The 19,687-nt window shown below is 45.6% G+C and overlaps 1 protein-coding gene across 2 annotated transcripts in view; it reads right to left on the bottom strand.

Moving 5' to 3' along the window:
- Window positions 1-19,687, bottom strand: part of PRKG1 (protein kinase cGMP-dependent 1) — a 1,240,511-nt gene that overhangs the window by 1,139,015 nt on the left and 81,809 nt on the right. The window contains exon 1 of one of the 2 annotated variants that reach the window (XM_027049865.2): window positions 7,313-7,756. The exons of the other annotated variant lie outside the window; for it this stretch is intronic. Within the exon in view, the coding sequence (XP_026905666.1) occupies window positions 7,313-7,623 (311 nt within the window). The 5' untranslated portion in view covers window positions 7,624-7,756. Of the gene's footprint in view, window positions 1-7,312; window positions 7,757-19,687 lie in introns of those variants that run through there. 2 annotated transcript variants of the gene reach the window in all.

Here is a 19,687-nt window from a genome sequence, read left to right as displayed (position 1 = left end):
CCTGTAACGACGGAGCCTGAACGGGCGACAGAAAAGGCTCTCGACACGGGCTGCAGGTCAGAGTCCTCCCAGGAGCCAAAATAATACGCCTAGTCCCCCTGTCCACCCCAGAGCAATTGAATCAGGATCTCTGGAGGCCGCACCCCAGGAGAGATATTGTTAAAGTTCCCGAGGTGATTCTAACACTCAGCTAAGGCCGGGAACCAACGAGTCAGGTAAAGTCAGGATTACCTGCGTGGGAGAATAAACCTACGACACTAAATAACGTATACCTATAATGTGCCTCCCCCTGCCAAAAAAAAAAACCAAACTCTTCCACTGCTTTTGTAAGTCCCGAGTGCTTCAAGGTTTTTACCAGTAGAAACGGTCAACTCTTCAAGTGGGAAGTTTACCCTGGTTCTTCACGTTGGAGCTGCCTGGGGAAATCTTTCCTGGTAGGGGCTTCTGGTCCCACGCATTATTCCTTTAATTGGCCGGGGGCAGAACCTAGGCACTGGATTTTTTTATAGAGTTCCCCAGATGATTCTAATATGCAGCTTGGGAACCACTGTCCTCTTATTTTTTCCACTTCTTCTCAAGTATTTCTGCCTCCTATGTAATTACTGGTGAACAGATACTAACCCTGAGAACAGCCTAGATGCTATTCAGTGGGGTTTGGGCACAAGCGTCTAAACCCCACATCCCTTTGGGAAGCAGAAAAGCCTCATGGCTAGGGAAGTCAGCGCTGGAGTTTGAATTCAAGGTCCACCTTTAGCAAAGTGTGTGACCTTGGGCAAGTCACTTCTCTGAGCTTCGGTGTCCTGTACCTCGGGGCTGTGAAATGGGGATACTTTGGAGTCTCCCTCAGAGAGTCATTCGAGGATAAAAGAGACAGTCCACGGAAAACACAGGGACACAGAGTAAGTGCTGGATAAATGTGAGCCGTCACGACGAAGGCAGGCAGTGCCGTGCTGACCTCTTATTGCAGAAACCGTGGTTCACCAACTTGCTCTCCTCATCCTCTCCTCTCCGCTGCGAGCTTCAAGTGCTCCTTGCTATCAGACTAAGGGATGCTTCCAAGAGACAACACAAGGCACTCAAAATAAGCACTGGTCTAAAGGGAAACATCTTAATGGTTTTCCACCCAAATCCCAGGATGGCTCCCACTCACAGAGAAGGCAAGGAAGCCTTCGATGTGCTACCGTCCAGGCGCCTCGTCCCCATGGCGGTCTTCCTCCACAAAGCGCCGTCTTCTTGGTAAACGCTGTTCCAGTCACCGGCCATTGCCCACAAAACCCATCACTCCTTGCCAGCATGTGCAAATATGGCGCTCCTTTAATGATGCTCCTCGGGTTCCGCCCTTTCCTTTCCATCCTGATCTTGCCTTGCCCTTGAGCATTTCCCCAAATTCCCATTTTGTCCACCACCTTCCTCACCACCCCCCACTCCACTCACACCTCTTCTTCCCACTGTGCTCTCCTCATTTTTTTCTCATTAATAGCCCTGATTATAAAATCCATTCAGAGACAAGACCCTTTGGAGAGGATACAATTAGTCCCAACTTTTGCCAAAAGTCTGTTTTGTGTGGCCGCCGTTTTTGCACCATTGTTTACGCTGGCATGTCAGTTCTGGGGGGGGGAGAGCGTTCCTCCACTCTTACAGACAATCCTAGTCGGAGAGTTCAGCAGCCCGTATCGAACTCGCCAGAAAATGAACTTGAAGGAGAAGCCGAGGAGCGCGGCCATGCCGGAAGATGGCGACAGAAGAGAACCGGGGTCAGAAGGCTGGGTGGGACGAAGGACGGGGCCTGTCGGGGAAGGGGGGGGCGAACGGCGGTGGCCCAACAATTCAGACCGGGATTCAAAACGCCACCGAGGTGACTGCGTAAAGGTGCAACGCGTACCGGTAGAGGCTGCGTTGGCCGCGTGCTTGTCTGTCACACTGCCTTGCGCTCTCCGAGCGTGGAAGGTTCCAGTCGGAGGGTCTGAGTGCCAGCAACAGACCCGGCGCCCCCGATGGGCAGCGGTACCTATGGCAGAGACGGCAGAAAGGGGAGCAGCCTGGTGTTCAGATCCGACTGCTGGGAGACCACGGAGCCCCCTCCACTGCTAAGCAGGCTGGAGAAAATGTGTCCCTGTGCCCGGGGAAAATGTGTCCCAACAGCAACAGACACATCGTGTGCCCAGCTCTTCAGGGAAAGGCTAAGTAGCAGGAGGGCGGAAACAGGGCCCAGGGGAGCAAGGAGGCCGGCCGTTTCTGTTCTCGGACAGGGCCTGTCCGTTCCTTCGTTAGAATCCCCAGCTTAGGGGCACGCAACTTGACCGTGTTTCAGAACAGCCTCACGGGGGTTTAGGAACCTGGTCTCACCCGTTTGCAAAAGCTTCCCACCGCTTCGCTGCGACCGCACAGCCCGTCACGTCGAATTCATGACCACCTGCAGCCGGACGGTCCAGCAGACCTGCCTGAAGTTGGAGTTCAGCCCCTCCATGAAAACCAGAAAGGTGAGTTTCCGAAACCAACTTCAGGCTGGGTTGTCACCGCGGGCCCCCGTCCACCGTCATACGGAAGGGATCTGTGCTGCGGAGTGCAGGGCACGACTTGAGATGACCGTCCATGGGAACGGTCTGAAGTGACAAGAGAGGGGAAGCTGGTTTCTCTCGGACTCGGTTCCGTCTCTTTGCGGGTCTGAACCAGCCGCTGCTCTGCTCCCTCCAAGTCCCGCTTCTCTGGGACAGTCACAGCTATCGTCAGGACAACGGGGGTCCAGGAGGCACGGGGCCCAGGAGGCTTTCGGGGACTCAGAGCCTTACCGGCAGGGACCACCCGGCCCTTGCTGGGCGGAGGGTGCACGCGTGCACGTCGCTGCCAGAACATTCTAAAAACAAGCAGAAACGCCCTCTCGCCTACTTTACAAAACAGAAACTCAAGTTCTCCTTCTGTGGGGCCTAGGCTTGCCTTTCCGCAGTTCCCACTAAGGTATTCTGGTACCGCCCCTTGTCGCTGTCACGGCCCCATGTGTCTTGTCCGCCGGATGGTCCTTTCCATTCCCACCGTGCCCCTCTCATCCCCTGACCACTCGCCTAAGTCGGGCGGCCCTTCAAATACCCACTTTAAACACCTCGCCTCCACGACTTTCCCATACCATGAAATGAAATGACCACAATTCTCCTTTGCCAACTGTTTCAGGTACTTCCTCTGTGGTTTCACGTGCTCTGTACTTTCTAGAATACCTACTAGATGCGGGCCTACATCTCTCTCACCCCTAACGCCCAAGGTAAGCTGCGCATAGCAGACAGCCCATAAAAGTAGCAAACTGGGGACACCTGGGTGGCTCAGTCGGTTAAGGGTCCGACTTCGGCTCAGGTCATGATCTCACAGTTCATGAGTTTGAGCCCCGTGTGGGGCTCGGTGCTGACAGCTCAGAGCCTGGAGCCTGCTTCGGATTCTTTGTCTCCCTCTCTCTCTCTGCTCCTCCCCCACTCATACTCTCTCTCTTCTTCAGAAATAAATAAAAACATTAAAAAAAAAATACCAAACTGAGCAGCAGGACACATCGGCATTTAATTGCTACCTTTGAATAAATCTACGTTTTAATATTATCCCATCTAACATTATACCCAAATTCTAGAATTGTCTCCACTTTCCTACAAAATTTTACATACAGTCTTTCGGAAGATACTATTTCTCTTGAGATGTACTAGTGCCCAGGTTGGAAAGATCATATAAGAGCTCATTAAAAATTAATGCCTCCCTGGGGAACCTGGGTGGCTCAGTTGGTTAAGTGTCCAACTTCAGCTCCGGTCAGGATCTAACAGTTCGTCGGTCTGAGCCCCGCGTCCAGCTCTGTGCTGACAGCTCGGAGGCCGGAACCTGCTTCGGATTCTGTGTCTCCCTCTCTCTCTGCCCCTCCCCTGCTCATTCTCTGTCTCTCTCTGTCTCTCAAAAATAAACATTTAAAAACTTAAAAAAAAAAAAAAAAGCAACGCCTCCCTAAAAATAAGAAAATATGTTTCTTTTCGTCCTCCGTTCTTCCAAACTATTTCACAACCCAAGAGTGAAATGTTATAAAACACATCATCACTCTCTGAAATTCAGCTGCCTCTGGGGTGAAAGGCACCAGCTGAACAAAAATCCAGAGACACTAACAAGTTTTTACAGGAACATAAGTCTGTGCAGCCCGACTGAGAGAACGCAGAAGACTGAGACAGCAGAATGGAAGGGATTTGAAGGTATTTTCAGTAGGTAAAGGGTCGGGCTCCAAATACTAGTGAATGTCCCAGCCGATTAGACAGTCAGTTTTCAGGAATGGAAGATCATGAAATAAAATTACTTTAAAAGTCCAAAAGAACCATCCTATGTATATAACCAACAGACTATCTTATCTCATAAAATGCGGTGTGGTTGTTTTTTTTTTTCATCTTCAAGGGGTTATTTGCTCGATTTATTTCAAAACGTATAGCCTCAGAGTTTTACGTTCTCGTAGCTGTGGAACATAGTGCCAACTTCTGCAACGGTTCTTTGCTTCACGTTGGTAACACACAGAGGGCTTAAGGGCTATTTCTACGCTGGTGTGAAAGAGAGAAATGAGAACACCCCCATGCCCCCAACACACACACACACACACACACACACACACACACACACAGGTTCAGCAGGAGCTCCCTGGCTCTGACCCAGCCTTCCCTCCAATTCCCAGCTTTCAGGGAAAATTCCAAACCGAAAATGTTAAAATGAATTAGGTTAATAGTTTACATTTCACACTATTTCAACACTGTTTTTTAAGTGATCGAAAATCACTCAAAAAGGAAAAGGGAAGGTTTTTTTAAAAAATTATAATCCTCAGAGCTGGGCAGTTACCTACATCTGATGAAAAGAGAACAGAACACTCCCATGAACGTGAATCCGAAATCCATTTTAGGCTACTGAGATGGTTTCCTTTCAACTCGAACTCACAATCCTCTGTGTGTGAGTTGAAGAAAGGTAACGACATTTAAGTTGCACCGGAAGTGAAACACGAACACTTGTTGCCAGTTAAGTCTGCATGATCAAATTATTCAGCGGCAGAGAAATGGAAATTCACGCAAGTCTTCGTGGGGTTGCCAAGTTTTCCTGATCCTTTGTGGAGCTGTCTTACACCCTCATCCAGATGGCAAAGGTATAATCATTTTGCATACAATATAACTTCTCTTTCAAGAAAGGTACACTATGCCACTTCAGCCAATTTTATTCTAGTTTTCTTTATGTAAGTGTGAAAAAAGAACAGATGTTTTTCCAAAATTATTTAAGCTTGGAAGACATTCCATCGTGTTCTTCAATAGAATCTCTCAGAAATCACCAAAACCATCATGGTGATACCGTAACAGCTGATTTCTTTAAAGCACAAGTTATTAAATAAATATCAGAACGCACAGCGCTGCCCGATAGATACAACGTTTGTTGTAACAGAATGGGGTGACTTATTTGCCACCACACTCATTTCATTTTCCACCAGGGATTTGCAAAAAAAAAAAAAAAAATCTGGCTGTTCTACATGTGAAACACTGAGAGGCTTCTACAACTTGCCACATTCTACAGCTCATTCCCCACTGCCTGGATTCCTCCAGATCCTCTCTGATCGAATGTTTCACTGGAGTTATCAGCTGGCTTGATCATGCTCCATTATAAAACCCATTAAAATGGTCCTTTTACAAAAGTGGAGTTTTCTCCGTGTTACTCCAAAGTCCTGCAGATACTAAAATGAGAGCCTATGCAATGCCTAAAAATGCAGAGAGCTGTCTTTGAGTTATTTTTTCATTATGCAAAACTTGGCCCAGGAGAGATGGCCGTGTACCTCGTTAGCTAAAACAGGCGAGCATGTCAGGACTGCAAATCAATTTACTGGAAGAAGTTGAAGTAGATGTGAATCGCTCAGGTTTCCGAGGCAGATCTAAGTCTACTGATCAGGGCCACTTGGTGAGGTCAGAATCTCAGCAGTGTTTACCCTCATCGTTTCTTCCCCACACTCTCCGAGAATGCAAACTCCCTCTGAAGCTAAACCTGCGGGAGGAACAGCAAAACCTCTATGGGAACCAACAGATGATGGTACAACTCTTAAGTTTTCAGAAGTATCATCAGTACATGCCCGATGGCTCCCCTAAACCCGATAAATACAAAGGGGGACAATCCCGCGTTTACCCCTTCTCCTTATATTAATTCCTTGTGTTTGTGAAGCGAAGGGTTCCAAGAAAGCTTGCATTATTATGTAACACGTGTCAAACAGCCAGTGTGATGTAGTTAGAAATACAGTAGCAAAATCTTTCATTTTACCGATTGTGGCATTATCTATCCACTAAAAACACCATCCGTTTGGGTATTCTCCCTCGCTGCGTGTTAATCTCAGGGTCCTGCCACCATGCTCTCCCTAAGGCGTCTAACAAGTTGTGTTCAATTTTCCTCCCCAAGTTATGAAGCCCACTGACATCAGAACACAGCTCTCCCAACGCAAGAGCCCTACCAGAGCGGTTGCATCAGAAGCCAGGAGTAAGGCAAACACTGTGTTCACAGTGTCGATGAAGGTAAGTGTAGCTCTCACACTGGACCCTGGACACACGCAGCCCTCCCAGCAGACCGAGGCACCTCACAGGCAACATCATGCAAATTCCTTAGGAAAACAAGCAACGATCTCCCTCGCGTGTTATGAAGAAAAAAAAAATTTTTTAAATCAACAGACTAGGCTTCCATTTGCGGGCTGTCAATGCCATCCAGTTCGGGAGATGAAACCCAAACAAACAAAAATCTTCCCTTTTATATGCGCATTTGCTTATTTTTGACACTTTGGCGATGACAGCACATCAGGTTGGAGGGGTGCGGGCGATTGTCGCCAGCAGGTAGAGAAATCCGGGAGAGCCCCGGAGCAGAGAAAGTAAGGGGGACAACAGACGCATTTCATTTCCAGTCCGATGAGCCTGCATTTAGGATTTTCCGGCCAGGCAGGTTCAGGTTCGCCGGGGTGTTTGGGAGACGGGGCTTTTCATTCGTCTTCTCACGCTCGCTCGCTCGCTCGCTCGCTCACACTCACGCACACACACACACACACACACACCTGGGGCGCGTTCCAACTATGCACCCCGGGTGGCATACACGAACGTGCGTGTCTATCTTGCAAAAATAGCCCGACATCTGACAAAGACAGCAAGGCGGCGGGGGCGCAGCGAGCGCGGCTCGGAGGAGCGTGCAGGGCGCGCGCGGAGCGCCCGCCACAACGGCTGCAACGCCTCGGAGCCCGAGCACAGACATGGCACGCGCGGGGCGGGGGCCCACACCCAAGACCGAGACCCGCGGCTCCCCTGCTTACTGTGGGCTCTTGGGGTAGAAGGGCAGGGTCACGTGGCTGAGGTCCTGCAGGTCGAAGGCGGTGGGCTCGGCGGAGATCGCCTGGCGCTTGGTGCGCGGCTCGCCCTGCAGCGTGCCGGCGCTCTGCTTCTGCGCCTGCTGGGTGGCCGGCCGGATCACCGAGCGGTACTTGTCCAGCTCGTTCTGCAGCTTCTGGATCAGTTCGTCCTTCTGGTCCAACTCCAGCTCCAGCTCGTCGATGAGCGCATCCCGCTGCCTCAGCTCCTCGATCTTCTCCTGGAGCGCGTACTGCAAATCCCGCAGGGTGCCCATGCTCCGCCGGGCCGCCGGGCCGCCTTCCTGCCGCTGCCGCGCGCCCGGGGGCTCGCTCCCCGCTCCGGTCAACTTTCCCCAAAGTCGCCGCCGCCTCCCGAGTGCAGACGCTTCCTACTCGAGCCCAGAGCCAGCCAGCCCTGGCTTCTGAGCATGCCCAGTCCGCCGCTCCGCCGCCGACTTTCCGTGCGGATCCCCACTTGTCGGGGCGCCGGGGAGGCTGAGCGCGGGGGCCGCGAGGCGGCGGGTCCGCGCCGGGACTGAGCCGGGAGCCGCGGCGGGCGCAGGGCCGGAGGCGGGGCGCAGCGGGCGGGCGCGCCACTTCGGGGTGGGGGCACGCGGGGGAGGACACCCGCCCCCCGCCCCCGCCGCCGGGCGCCCCGGCCTCGGGGCCGCGGGGCTGCGCTCCCGGCCGCGTCCCCGGGCAGGGCGGGCTCGGCCGCCGGAGCGCCCCGGGGTCCGGAGGTTCCTGGCCGCCGGCCTCTCCGCCGGAGGCTCGCGAGCTGCGTGGCCGCGCGGTGGCCTCACTCACGCCACCCTGCCCGCGGGGAGCGCCTCGCACAGGTGGCTGGCGCTGGACCACAAACTTGCCTCCCGGAGGAGAGGAGCGGCGGCGGGAGGGCGCCCCGGCGGCGCGCAGGTGCCTTTGGGGAAGGGGCGAGGGGGGCGGGGCTTCTGGTGCGTGGCGCCCGGCGGGGGCGGCTCTCTCGGGCCCCTGCCGATTGCCCCCGGTCCCTGCCCGCCCCCTCCGGACTCACACTCGTGAACTCTCCCCGTCAGGTCTGGGCCCTGGAAGGCCGCTCGGCTCTCCCCGCCCCACCCCAGCCCGAGCTAGTGTCTGCGGAAGACTTTACGGAGGGCCTGGCTTCTGCCATTTGCTATTTCGGGGTGGGGGGCCGGGGAAGGGGGCGGCGGGAAGCATCATCGCCGAGCTCCAAAAAGTCCATCGGGAAATGGAACTAAGATCTTCAAAAAGATTCCATCTCTGGCGACCAAGCTGTTAGAACTGTATCCTTACACTTGAATGGCAAGACGCAAACTGTGGGGAGGGATCATGACAAGAGGGGGGCCCAGATGGGCTGCAGAACCGAAAGCCACACCGCCCCCCCCCCCCCGTCCACTCAGCTCTGCCCACTCAGTAGTTCCTGAAATGACAATTAAGTGAGCTCTCTCTGTGGGAGGGGAACGCGCCCATCACCTGAACACATGTTTAGAATCTACCAATATTTACTCACCGCTTACCTAAATGCCTAATATTTATCTAAATCTTCATGGACTCACCCAACTTCAGAGCATCTTTTATAGCAGTCCTGATTGCTATTCTTGGGCGCCCAGTGTCACAAACCAATGCTCTATTGGGCCATTCCCTCGCAGTCAAACAAAGCTGATAGAAAATACATTAAAATCGAATTGCAATCCAGAACTATTCACCGCAATCTAAACGTAGCCAAGAGTGAATAAATATACCGGTCTCAAAAAAATTTTCGCTCTTACTTTTGAATACACAACTTTTTCTAAGCAAAGAGGAAAAAAAAAAAAAAACAAACACTAGCCAATGGCACATGAACAAACTTCTTGATTCAACGTGTATTTGTTTGCCATCAGAGGTACACATGACAAAGAGGTACACATACATATCCTAAACATGCTTCACTAAGATCATGATCTAATGCTCTTAGCATTAGGTGATAGAAGACACTTAAATGTTCTGCTTTCCAACAGGGAAATGCATTTACTTCGGAATGTGACACACAAGGTGGATAATTCCCGAAACATTTTCATTCCTAGTGAACAGAACATAAGTAATTTACAAATACCGACAGCAGTGAAATAGTTCTAATTGTTGTTTTAATTAAAACTAAATCGAGTAGAGGTACTGTGACTTTGTATAGGACTCTATTCTAAAAGAGAGCGTATGTGACCATTTCCTTGTCCCAGGCAAAAGGCCAAATTCTTATTTTTATTTAACCTATGCAAATTCTTTAATCCCATGAGAAAATGTTTAGCACTAACTGCCTTTTTCCTATAGATCTACATTGGGGCCCTGAGGCCAAGCGATTATATCTAAAAATATATCCGAGGCAATGGTACAGGGGGGATCATTAGACAACCACTAAGCAGGGTTATGTTTTAAGGTTCATTTGAGGCTTAAATGGTGTAACTTAAATGTCTTTGGGCAGCACAAAGTAGAGAAGATTCTTCTTCATTTTTAAGAAAGCCTGTCAACATCCACAAAGGAAATTAAAAAAAAATAGCCCTTCAACCAAAAAAAAACAAAAAACAAAAAAAACAGGTATTTTGGATACAAGTGAAATTTTTTCCACTAAGTCATGTAAATAATTTTCACTATTTAAGCTTTCATATCTACATGCAAGTACAGGATATATCCATCCTACATTTCATTGTTGTGATACAAAGTGTACATCCCATGAGGAATCCCATCCTGAGAATCGGAAGCCTGCTATAATCCATGCAAAGAAAGTAAACAGCCAAAGCACATGATTATTACAGTCGACCTACACTTTGAAAAAGTATTCAAGGTATAAGAATATATTTGGTTATATTAGCCTATATTACCAAAATAATTGAATTTCCCACTGACTTTATAATTGTACATGCAACATCCAGAATTCTTGACTTTTCCATTCTTGAAGTCAAAATAAATATTTTAAGTACGTTTTTCAATGATGCTTTTGACTGGTTGTTTAGATCTGAAGGGATCTGGCTCTGCATCTCAATCTTTTGAGTGATCTCAGTCTCTCTCTCTCTCTCTCTCTCTCTCTCTCTCTCTCTCTCTCTCCCCCCCCCCCCTTAAACATATTTGCTACTGTATTGGTAAATGCTGGATATAAATTCTATGAGAAAAATCAAGGTCCTGTACTTACATTTCAACAGACAGATTGACGACCTGTCTCATGGTAAAGTAAACCACAGAATCAGAGATCAGGCACAAGTCTACCTTCTGCTTCCCAGGCAGTGACTACACAAGTCTGAGACGGAGTGGAGTGGAGTGGAGTAGAGTCGGGTCTCCTGAGCTCTCCCACTGCCTGTCTCATGAGGGAACCCTCCATGGTAGATGCTAAAACAGAGATCCGCGAAATTTTGAAGGAAGTGAGTTCATACTCTCAAATTCCGTAGTCAACTCACAAGTCACAACCATAGTCAACTCACACCTGGATCGTAGCTAGTCTCTCTCTGTCACAGCCCTCAGAAAAGCGAGCTACCAGTAACCAGCCCAACCTGTGGCATATCGATGCTCCTCAATTTTGCACCCACCCCTCATGATTGAGAATAAATTTTATCAGGCCTTCCTTAATGGAATCTCAGAACCATTTAATGAGGCATTCAGTGACACAGCTTCATCATCATATTGGCTATGAAAAGAAGAAAGTCTGGAGAATTTATCACCCTTCACTAAAGCCATAATTAGCCTCAAAAGGACTGGGATAACTTTGTCATCTGGGTCTCCATTCCACTGATGCTACATTTCCCGGAAGAGTCCTAAGTATGACATTTTCTTCTGCCATTTCATGCATGCATCTTGAGTAGGGAAAACTCACAAAAACAACAAAAACACACCTGAGCTTTTTAAGTGATGGAAACCACCCCTTACGGAAAACCACTACAAGGAACAAGTACCCCTAAGAATCTAGATCTGAGCGTTGCCATTACTGGTAGATATACTGACATGCTCTAAATTGCGAATCTTAATCAAGGTCACAATTACAATAACTAACTTCCTTGAACTCTTAATGCACGACAGGCACTGTTTATGTAACCCCACCAGGTGGCCTTTATTATTATTTCCACTTATATTGGGGGGGAAAAAATGGCAGCATGGAATCATCTGCCTAATGAACAGCAAAGCCTAGATTCGAATCCACACCATGTGATACGGAGCTCATTCCCTGACTCCCTGACCTTCACTGTCTTCTGCAGGGCTTCCAGATGTTGCCAATGTCCTGATTCTCGATCCACAGAGATAAGAGTATGTTTACCATTAACTAGCCTGACTTTGGGGTTGGGTAGGTGGAAAGAGGAAAATGTGGGGAAATCCTGAAAGAGCAGGAGAAAGAATTCTTGAAAGTTCTTTTTCCCAAAATTGTCTTCACTCCAGCACCATTTCATCCTGGCTTAAGGTGGCCAACTTGCACCCACTGGGCTAGGATTGTCCTTGTTTTAATACTGAAACTGCTTGTGACTGTCCCGGTTTTAGAGCTGAAGTCCTGGGCACCCCCCGGTCCTGGGCAAACCAGGACAGTTGGTCACTCTATTAAATTCGGGATTGCTGAGCCACCCGATTTTATAAATATTTTCAAATTTTGCCTTCAAATTTACAGATAGAAAAGTAAACCCCAGGACGATCTGTAATGATAATACCTATTATTTTAGGCAGATTGTAAACCCACTCACCCATTTGTTTGTATGAATACATTTTAAGAACACAATCATCCTATTTCAATGCATAATAATATACCACAGGAACTGCCTTTGGACTACACAAGAGAGAAGTCAGACGATAGAATTTTCATTGCAGTTTGATGAATTAGACAAAGATTCGAGGCTCTCTTTTCGGCTTACTGTTTTTATAAAAATCTGGACTTCAGACATTCTGGCTTTCTATGGATAAATCACAATAATGAAAATACCTGCTATTTGATTAACTCCTACAGAATTAGGTTATTCTTATGATTATATTTGGTGGATAGACTCAGCCATCAGGAATCCATATTCAAATGGAGTTAAGTAAACATTCTAATGGTCTGTCTTTTTGAAGTTTTACTTCCGTGCATGATATATCCCACATGGAAAAGAAAAAAACACAGAAACCATTAATGATGAAAAACTTACTGCAGAGATTTGGAAAGTAATAGTGCATTGTACCATAATTGCTAATGTGCTTAGAGTTTAATACCGAATTAGTGTCATGCCTAATATCAGTTGAAATGAATTCTTATACTCCACGGCTTCAAATGATGGTATGTTATTATGGAGCCTGAAGCAGTGTTCATGAGAACACACGCCCTGTCTGCGAAAAGAACGCTTCTCTGTACTCTTCAAGAAGCTGCCCGTTTCCAAATAACATTTCCAAATCATGGAAGAAATAAAATGTGTTTAAGAAGGAAGGAATTTGGCTTTCCAGATTTTTTCCATGAATGGAGAATTTTTAAATGGAACGTGGACTTTAAAATGCTTTGTTCACAAACTATTCTTCTGCTACATTTTAGGCCCAGTGAATGTACGTAACAGTGGGTATGCAACATGATAATTTCTCTCCTGCCTGCCTAATAGATTTCGTTTCTCAGTCCTATTTCAATGATTCTTCTGGCCTATAAATGCACATCATTTTGTGGGGCGCCTGGGTGGCTCAGTTGGTTAAGCGTCCGACCTTGGCTCAGGTCATGATCTCGCGGGTTCGTGAGTTTGAGCCCCCCGTCGGGCTCTGTGCTGACAGCTCAGAGCCTGGAGCCTGCTTTGGATTCTGTGTCTCCTTCTCTCTCTGCCCCTCCCCTGCTCGCGCTCTGGCTCTTTCTGGGTCTCAAAAATAAATAAATGTTAAAAAAAAACATTTTTTTAGTGCACATCATTTCATACGTTAATGCATCAGTACTTTCCACAGAATAGTAACAAATATTTGGGAAACTACGTCTGCATTTGAGAGCATATTCGATACCATGTGGCTTATAGAAGAACAGCTCCGAAGTCCGTGAATTTTGATTGTTACTCTTATTTTAAATCTCATTTAACAGCTACTATCACTGGGCCGTTTTCAACCTACATGTTTTGTAATCAAAGTTGAAAGCAAACAACGAGCACTACATTCTGCTCGTGAACTTACTACAATCGGTAAACTGAGAAAGCAGTGAAGATGGAAGAAAGACAAGAAGATAGAAGTTTTAGTGAATTGGTTTTTATCGGGGCGTCGAATGAAGGGATTAGCCTATAGGAACAAAGGCATCTGCATCGTGAGAATCAGAGATCCGAAGGAGAGGGAAGTTGTAGGTGGAAAAAAAAAAGACTCACTAGGAAGTCATCTGATCATCTCATCTTTATCCTCTTGAACTTAATGACCAAGTAAATATCACCTAACTTCAAATTCAGGAAACTCTTGATGTTTTGACTTTTATGCCATCACCATGAGATGGAGATCCAGAAATCCGTCCTTAATGACAGGCTAATGCAGTGGTAAAACAAGTGGATGTCATGCGAGGGTCGAGACATGGCACTGGAGGTTTGAGAAGGCATACCCTTGGACCAAGGATAGAGAGAGAGGCAAGCTGGGGCCCAGGAGACACATATTGTCACTAGGCATTTGTAACCAACTAGAAGATTATGAGTCGCCTTGCCCCATGTACATCTTTTAAAGATTCAATGATTTCTCCCTGGTCCAGACTGTATTTTTTACAAATCATTTTTCAAAGCGCAGGCATAACATGATCTGGTAGATAAGAGTGCCCCATGGAAATAAATGTCGAAGAGAGACTTGTACTGATCTTTGGTTATCAGGCAGAATATTCAGGATCTGTCTCGAGTCACCGCATTACGTAAGTATGTTTTTACGCAAATCTCAAAGTTAATTTGGGGAGCTATTATGGAAAATCCGTCCAAGTTTTCCATAACATGCAGCACAGCCAAAATTCTACCCATCTATCTTTCTTGGAAAAGCATCGACGTCGAATACCAATTTCAAGTGGAAAAAATGACAGGGAAGTCTTCAAAATACTTATTTGCAGACTGCTAAAAGCAACTGCTGCTCTTAGGAGCACAGATATCTTAGTGAAAATTGCTTCTTTTCCACGGGTCAGACCCTCTATCCGTACACAGCAAGTACCCCTCTCTCTCTAGTCACAAAGCTGAAGCTTACCTAACCCAAGAGCATTTCCACGTGCACTCCGTTTACTTAATTTTTGCCTCCATCACCAGCACTCCCAAAACACAGAGAACTCAAAGACCATATGGCTTACCACCCTTCCCCACCTGCAGCCACAAAAAAAAAAAAAAAAAAAGCCAAAGCGGCCTTATTTTTTTTTTTTTTACCGATAATGAATATCACAGAATTGTAGCTGAAATGTCCCACTGAGATTATGTAATTCAACATCCTAATTTTAAATTTAAGGAAATGCAAAGGCCGAGGGAGTCAAACGACCCACTCAAGGCGGAAGCAAGTTTGGAACCCAAGCATTCCCCTTGCCGGCATCGTGTTCTTCCAGTGATATTTTTCTTTCACCCGCGTTTTATTATCAGTGCACACAGAAGCCTGATTCGGTGCACCTGAAAATCCTACCTCCTCTTTCTTCCTAGGTAATAGCTATTAAAGCCAATTCAGAACATTTAATTTGCTGCAGAGAACAAAATATATTAAAGGGTCTTTAGGACGTCCAATTAGTTCTATCATGCGTCTCCTTACTCTCGAAACGTAAGGAATCGCTGTTACATGGATGGGGATCTATGGGACATGACGATGCGTGCACATGCGTGTGTGTGTGTGTGTGTGTGTGTGTGCGCGCGCGTGCTTGCACAGCCTCAAAGTCTCGCATGCGACATAGGTGTGACATATCAACCGCACCCTCCTAACCAATCCTCATTTATGTCAAAGGAAAGATGGACGCACCCCAAATCTTTTGCATCCCACCTTATTTGACAGAGATCTACTTGCGGAAACACGGTAAAGCACCTAGATTAACTTTTTTCATTTCTCGGACGAGAGCAGTTCAGCCTTCCTCCCACTGCAAGGTTTTAAAATCCCTTGTGATACGAAAGACGTCATCACCAGGAAAGAGAACAGTTGTCTCCAATTCGTACAAATGAAAAGGTAACACCGTAAACCTTACGTGAAACTCTCAAAATTCAGCTGGTGATACTGGATTGCTTCCCTGAAATCACGTAATCGGTCTTAGACCATTTGAGACATTTTTAAGGTAATAATAACTTCAGAATGTGCCAAGAGATGATTTTGTTCATTTAATATTTCCCAGTGGAGTACTTGAAGAATGTTCACAAAAGACAGTAAAGACATACTTCCAAACTCACTGAAACATACAGCATTTAAAATCTTATTACATTGGTATTTTCCTAAAAAGAATTTTGTATTTTAATATAATATTCTCAGGACACGTTCTTTTAATCACCAATCTCTCTACAAAGCGAATGTTTAACACAGTGCATGACTTTCATATTCTGCAACCAGGGAATATCCGATTGTGAGAAATCAGAAGCATTAATGAAGAAAACACAAATAACCAAGAAGAAGCATGTGGTAACAGCTGCTACAACAGCTAAACTCAGTGGTCAGCGAGCAGCCTTTCTAGCAATCCCGTAATCCGAGAGCTCTCACCAAACGAGTATATACTAACACGCAGTGTTTCCTCCAAGGGTGAACTAAAGAACACTAGTTCCTTGAAAAGGGGGAGGGGGGAGTGTTCAGGGTCAGAAATGCTTGGGAGACACTGAGCAAAGTTCATTGAAACAGAATTCTTTCTGCATAGTTATTCCAAAGAACTTCTAAATTTCCGATATGTATTATGAATCTCCAAAATAAGTAGAGTGAATGTATACAGTTGATTTAAACAACTAGGCTTTCTTTCATCTAATGTTTTAAGTGTTGAACCTAAGTATTTACGAGAGTGAATGTTTAAAGGTAAATTAGGCAACTTATTAAAAATACTTTTAATAAACAGCTCCCCCGTTTGTGAAATCCCTTATGGGTATTTACATACACAGCGATAATTCCTGATCCACCAACAAGACTACAGACCACAGTACCTTCCCTTTAAAGTCACGATTCACCCAGTCTATGACCACAGTCAATGACAGGACAGAAAACCTGAACACATGCCCAGTCTGGTGCTTACAGGAAGGACTAACTAACATTGTTGCCATTTGACCCACAGTCACGTTTCCTGTCTTTCAAAGGAGGCAGGTCATTGGATTTTGCTCCCGCTGGGAAAATGGTCAAGGAAAAATTACAATGGGGCTGAAATCAGGAGAGCAATTGATTAATAATTAATTACCTAAGTGTCATACTGACCTTTGAGTCCTTACAAGTCTCCAGGCACCAAGCAATTTCATTGTAACATCTCAGAGCTTTTCCACTGGTGATTCTTTCTGCCTTTGAGATCCTTCACCTAACCCATTTCGCAACCCTAAAATCTCCACCCCATCACTTCCCGATCACCATTTCTATCTTTTGAGTCATGAACTCATTGAACTCATTCTTCACTTCTCTACCCAAATATCACTTCCTCTGATAATCCTTCCAGATCATCCCCATGATATTTTCCCTTATAACAGAATTTACGATGTATAATTATATATTAGTTTCAAGGATATCTGAAAATATTTGCTACAGAGCTATCTTATCATTAGACGGTAAACTCCAAGAAAACTAGGAATTCTATTTCATCCACCAAAACCTAAAACAAGCCCTCCCTGTATATCTGTTAGTTGCATAGACTAACTGAATGAATTCAAGAAATATTTAGTATCGCACACCACCACCGATAAACAGAAAATTCGTCCCTTTCTGCCTTTTCCCCACCAAAAGATTAAACCATCAAACCAAAATGAATATCCACGGATGCGATACAGATGGAGATGGCCTTCAGAGTCGGCAGCCCTCGCTTGGGGTGTCATTTGGGAGCGCACGTGTCATAAGGCTCGGGAACCTCAGTACAACCGCCCCTGTGAGCAGCTGTCCTGAATCGCAGGTCTCTGGCAGGAAGTCTGCAAGTCACATGTTTGTCTGCTTTTGAAAGAGCACCCAGTTCCTACGTTCTTCCAGGAAATATTTGTGGTATCTGTTGCCCTTGACAGGTGCTTCAAAAGTGAAAACAATCCCCTTACACAAAACCTTTGAAACTAAAATATTGTGACCAAAATTAGCCTGGAACATGTGTGTGTAAGTGTGTGTGTGTGTGTGTGTGTGTGTGTGTGTGTGTGTATACAGTTAACCCTTGAATAAACAATACAGGTTTGAAATGGGTGGGTCCACTTACACATGGATTTTTTTTTTGATAGAGTATAGAATTATGAATGTCTTTGCTCTCCCTTACAATTCCCTTAATAACATTTTCTTTTCTCTGGCTCACTTTATTGTAAGAATACAGTATACAATACACATAACAAGCAAAATATATGTTGATCATTGTTTATCGTTGTTTATGTCATTGGCAAGGCCTCCAGTCAACAGCAGACTATTAGTAGTTGTTTTGGGGGAGTCAAAAATTACACGTGCATTTTCAACCGCACCTGGGTCAGCGCACCTAACCCCCACGTTGTTCAAGGGTCAACTGTGTGTGTGTGTGTGTGTATTCAACTGTATATATGTGTATATATGTTCAACTGTATATATATGTACGTGTATGTATGTGTGTGTGTGTGTGTGTGTATATATATATATATATATATACATAAAATGAAAACCAACATCAACATGGTAAACACAGCTTAGAAGTGAATACAGGTAATGAATTTGTCTGTCACATGACAGCAAAAAGTGACACAAAAACTAGGACACGGTGATTTTTCTGACAACTGATGTTTTAGCTCTCCATAATTCTGTGTGTCCCTTCTATATGCAATAAGTCAAACATATCAGAGGCTTAGTTGAAAACTGTGGGGTTTTTTATGCAGAAGAAAGAACACAGGCATCACTCCTTGAACATGTTCAAAGTCCCTGCTTAAGTCCCATGATAACCACTTGCTACCTGTCACCTTGAATATTTCTGGGAAAAAATATTTGATATCCAGCCACATTCTCACATTACACTTACAAACCTGAAGAGAGCAGACTGGTGGCTTTCACAGGTGGAGGGTGGGGACGGTGGAAGAAAGGAGCGTTTGGGGGGGTTTTGTTGTTGTTGCTGCTGTTAGTCAAAATAAATTGAAAAAAAAAATGCACCCAGACAATCTACTGTCTCAATGTACTTTTAAATCACCAGAATCCCAGAGTCTTTCTTACTTTTAGGTTTATAATACATTGTCTTCAAGGTTCAATGCTCTTTGATATAACACTGGCAGCATCTATAACCCCATCCATTTTGCAATTTCTTTCTTTTGTTTCTTCCCTAGCTCTAGCTACTCCTTCAAAAAAGCTGACTGCTGCATTTGCAGTTGACCTGTTTTTAAGAGTCCCCCTTAATGCTTCTTTTCAAAAACTATTAATGCCTCCTGATATTATTTTGAAAACAGATGCTTCGAATTAAGGTGCTTGTAAGTTTCACCAGGGCTGATAACCCAACCCTGCTCACTTCATCTATAATAGCTTTGGAAGTTCAGCTTGAAACAAAGTTCAAAAACCAAATTAATCTCCAAAAATACTTCTAATCCAATAATGTAATTCGTAAAGTAGGTATACTTCTCTCCTTCTCCTCTCTTTTGTACTTTCTTTTGCTCTTCCTATAGAATATCAGAATATCAAAATGAATTCGCCCTTCAAATGAAATCAGAACTTTACCAACACAGTCCACTGCACCCTGATGTGCTAACCTTTGGGTGTTAGCACGAATCTCAATGTTAAACAGCTGTTCCACAAAACCAAAAGATAGAAGTAGATACTTTGTTAATGTGTGTGCACGCGCGCGTGCACGCACACACACACACACACACACACAGAATGAGAAGTAGATGTTTCCTATAATTTCAAAAGTCTGCAAAAAGGCTTCCTAAGTTCTCCAAGCTTACTGTACTTGAATATAGGTTTTGAAATAAAGGTAACTTTCGACAAGATTACAAAAACCTAAGCTCAACGTTCACCTATGAAAAAAATAATAGGAGACCTCCCCTTGCATGGACAGAGTCAGATTTGGAGATAAAGACTCAAAGCTTTGTACACGCACAAACCACAAGTCTTTACACGTGAAGCCTTACGATGCAACTATATAATGCTGCTTGAGTCTGAACGGAGACCTAAGAATCTGATTTGCAACCTCCCGAAATTTCTGAATCTCCAATAAAACCTAAGTGTCAATAACTATGTGAGTGTAAGAACTCTCTTGTCATTGCCTTATTCATCTCTACTGGTTCCTATTCTTAGTTTTCCTCCCAAGACACAGGAGTCTCACGC

The sequence above is a fragment of the Acinonyx jubatus genome, chromosome D2 (genome assembly GCF_027475565.1).
Source record: "Acinonyx jubatus isolate Ajub_Pintada_27869175 chromosome D2, VMU_Ajub_asm_v1.0, whole genome shotgun sequence".
In the NCBI taxonomy this organism is placed as follows: domain Eukaryota; kingdom Metazoa; phylum Chordata; class Mammalia; order Carnivora; family Felidae; genus Acinonyx; species Acinonyx jubatus.
Note: the sequence above shows the minus strand (reverse complement) of the source record. Positions and strands in the feature narration are given on the sequence as shown.